Source organism: Rhineura floridana, chromosome 22, assembly GCF_030035675.1.
Source record: "Rhineura floridana isolate rRhiFlo1 chromosome 22, rRhiFlo1.hap2, whole genome shotgun sequence".
Classification (NCBI taxonomy): Eukaryota; Metazoa; Chordata; class Lepidosauria; order Squamata; family Rhineuridae; genus Rhineura; species Rhineura floridana.
Window position 1 is genome coordinate 8745883 of NC_084501.1, and position 3489 is coordinate 8749371.

General features: G+C 42.4%; 1 protein-coding gene across 1 annotated transcript; it reads right to left on the reverse strand.

The window, feature by feature from the left end:
* Positions 1-996: 996 nt before the first annotated feature.
* LOC133374852 (mucosal pentraxin-like) lies at positions 997-3271 on the reverse strand. Its single transcript, XM_061606123.1, has 2 exons — positions 3004-3271; positions 997-1775 (listed from the first exon to the last, which is right to left on the reverse strand). The coding sequence occupies exons 1-2, from the start codon at positions 3050-3052 to the stop codon at positions 1132-1134; spliced, it is 693 nt and encodes a 230-aa protein (XP_061462107.1). The 5' UTR covers positions 3053-3271; the 3' UTR covers positions 997-1131.
* Positions 3272-3489: the final 218 nt, after the last annotated feature.

Here is a 3489-nt window from a genome sequence, read left to right on the forward strand (position 1 = left end):
CTGCTGTTGCTTATTTTATATATTTTTTGTCATCAATAGTAATAGATTTCAGATTTCATCTTTGTGCTTATGAGACCATTTTGCTGGCTTTTGGATTTATGTACAGTACGTTGCATAGAGATCTGAAATATTAAGTGGTTTAGAAATGGTTTTAAATAAAAGCAAAATAAAATCAAAGTATTATATGTGGTGCTATTTTGTGACAACTGTAAACAGTTTGGATCCATCAGGAAAAAGTGTTTCAACAACACACTCCTATGCATGTATACCATCCTATTGACTTCAATGGAACCGACTTCTAGGTAAGTGGGAAGAGAATTTCAGCCTTACTCAGGGATGGGGCACTTTTGGTCCAGTGGGTGAGATCTTTATCTCCCCCATCCTAGAGGGCTAACATTGACAGCTGGTGGGACATCAGGTGATTGACAGGTGGAGTGATCCACTCACCTGTCAAAGTTGCCTTTGGGGTTGGAGACTTGCTGCCTAAGCAGAATTGAACAAAGGCCCAGGGAGTTCAGTCCTGCTTTCTGCCGCCATGTCCCTACCTGCCCCACCCTTGATGGACAAAGAATTAATTGGCAAGGCTAGGAAATGATAAAACAATTCCTCCTATTAACAGTGTTGATCCTTCTTTAGCCAAAATCCATCTGTCAAATCATCCCAATGTAGACTTGGAACATGGAATGGCGAGGGTCTGTTGGGGGCCCAAAACAGAAAATTATGGGAGAGGAATAGAATGGAGTAATCTGGAAACCAGCGTAACTGCCTGGCACACAGTAAAGGAGGGAGAGAGGGGGATGAAATGAGTAACCTGGGAGTGGGCTTCGCTGACTGGAATCACGAACAGAAGGATTCCACACTGCAATGTTTTATTGCAGGGCCCTCTGCCGGTCGATACTTGCATGCAATGATACCTTAATAAGTCCCTTAGCCGACTGTGAACAGATAGCTATATATTGCTCTTCCCTGGACAGAAAACTCTTTAGGAGAGACAGGTCAAATGCAAAGTTTTATTAGAAGGAGATTACAGAGATCAATGCAGAAACCACTGTCTACTGATCTGTCAAGAGGAACATTGAGACATATTAAAGAAAAATCATGCCCCTCCCCTTTTAGACCATTATCTTGTATTTAAGGTGACCCTGCGGGCTTAACAATAACATTGCCCTTGAGCTCATAACTGACTGTTTTCCAGTTAAAGACGTAGCCGCCAGGAACATCAATGTTGAAAAAGGCATCCTGCAATTCGTCATAGGTCAGCACCCGGTCCCAAAACCTCACATCCCTGAGTTGTCCTACATAGGATTGGTTGATGTCAAAGCCTCCGCCCATACTATCTTGATCTTGGCCAAGCACGATCGATGCCTCCGCACATATAGAGTAACCTTTCTTCAGGACCATCTGGGGCATTTGTTTTGCATTCACCCAGAAATTGGCCAGGCCTTTGGCAGAATCCCAAGACGTGCACAAGACCTCCCCACCAATCGGCTGTGTTTCTGGAGCTGAGAATGTCACCCCCTCACACCCCACATAGAGGCTGTATTGGTTGGGTTTGGGTTTGTAGATGAGGATGTCGTTGTTGCTTGCCGGGGTGGCGTACGAGAAAATGGCATAAGGGCGGGTCAGTTGAGAGTAGTGGGCAAGACAGATGGTGAAGCTGGTCAACGGCTGCGTCAGGGCGGCCTTCATAATTGCACAGGCAGTGTCTGATGCCTGCGGAAAAACAAGTTCCTTCCCAGCAAGACCTGAACCTGAGGGTTGAGAAGGAGCACATCCTTTGAACAGGACAGAGAGACAGAGAGAGGGAGAGAGAAGGGAGAATGTCACTACTTTCCTCAAAACATTTGGTATCCCTCAGCATCTCTCAGACCATTTCACCTTAGAAGGATCCTCCAAATTTCAAGTTTAGTGGTAATTAAGGATGGGCAAATGTGCCCATTTCAGCTTCTCAATCTTCCAGTCTTAAGTTCAGTTCTCCACATTACCACAACCTGTAAATTTCTTTAATAATAATAAAAAAAGCCTTCAGCATTTTAGTGTAAATTCCCCTCAACAGAAACATTTTTCTATGCATTTTTGTCAGCAATTGTTTTTAAATATTATATTTCTGTCTATTTTCATGAATATATGCATTTTATGCATATTTTCCACTAACATGTTATTTTTTTACACTTGGGTTTTTTTTTTTTGGAAAACTTCATTGCAAAATTCAGAGAACTGTGAATTTCAAAGGATAGCTGCCTTTTGGTTTGAGGTATTGCTTTGGGAAGCACAAAATAGATAGATTCTCATTAAAATGGAAACCAAACATTCTCCCCTATACCTAACCATCACTGTTTTTTAAGAAATGTCAGGGATGCATGCAACTAACTCAAACTCACAGTAGGCTCACTCAAACCAATGGACATGACCAACTTAAGCAGGAGTTACAGTTACATTCAGCCCTTATTCTGGAACAGTGGATTCCAACCTTTGTTTCCCCCATGGACCACTTGAAAATTGCTGAAGGTCTTGGCAGACCACGTGATGATTTTCCTGCCTGTAGCAACAATTGCATTGCACTGTGCTAGGCACTGTATGATTCTTAATGGTATTTTGATTGCTTCTTTCATTTCTTATACAACTGCAATTTATTAAACTACTTCAAAATACAATATAAGAAACCAAAGAAGCAATAAAAGAACAACTAAATATCAATATGAATATTTAATATGATGGGTATCTCCATCTTCAGCCACAAAACCAGACCTGCTGCAGACCACCTGAATGAAGCGCATGGACCACTGGTGGTCCACAGGCCAAAGTTGGGGACATTTTGTTCTGGAACCAAACTCTATTTTTAAAAATGGAATTTGTTGTGCAAGAAATGTAAACTACCCCCCATTTTTTTTAAAAAAACAATGCTTATATGGGGACACTGCTCCAGGTGAAGTGGTGAGCCCACTTCTCCCTGCCCTCCAACACAGCTATGGCCCTGCAAATGCAACTGAAGTTGTCACTCACCGTTCTGGCCGAAAGACTCCAAGATGTTGGGGATGAGCATCTTCTTCATCTTGGCTCACTGCAAATGAACCGAGGCCAGACCGGAGCAAGTGTCAGAAAAACAGACTCTCTGGAAGAGACCGATTCTTGACAGAGAACTTCAACCTCCGTCCAGTATATACCCTTGAGCTGAGAAATGTGTGAGTGGAAGACCTTCATGGCACTCCTTTCCCAGGAAAGGTTGCCTAGCAATTATCAGCTGTGGTTTCCTTGGTTTAAATTCTTCAGAAAGAAACTGATAGCTTTCACATTTTACATTTTTTTAATGCCTTATTGTCGGTATGTTTGCCACCCTCGGCTCCTTCAGGAGGAGTGGTGAGATAGAAACTGAACAAATAAACAAATAAATAAAAAGATTGCTGGCACTTTTGCAGTCTTTGGCGTTTCCCTGAGCATGCCTGTAGCTTCCTTGTATTTCTCAGAGACCCCATTTTGCCTTTGTTTCTC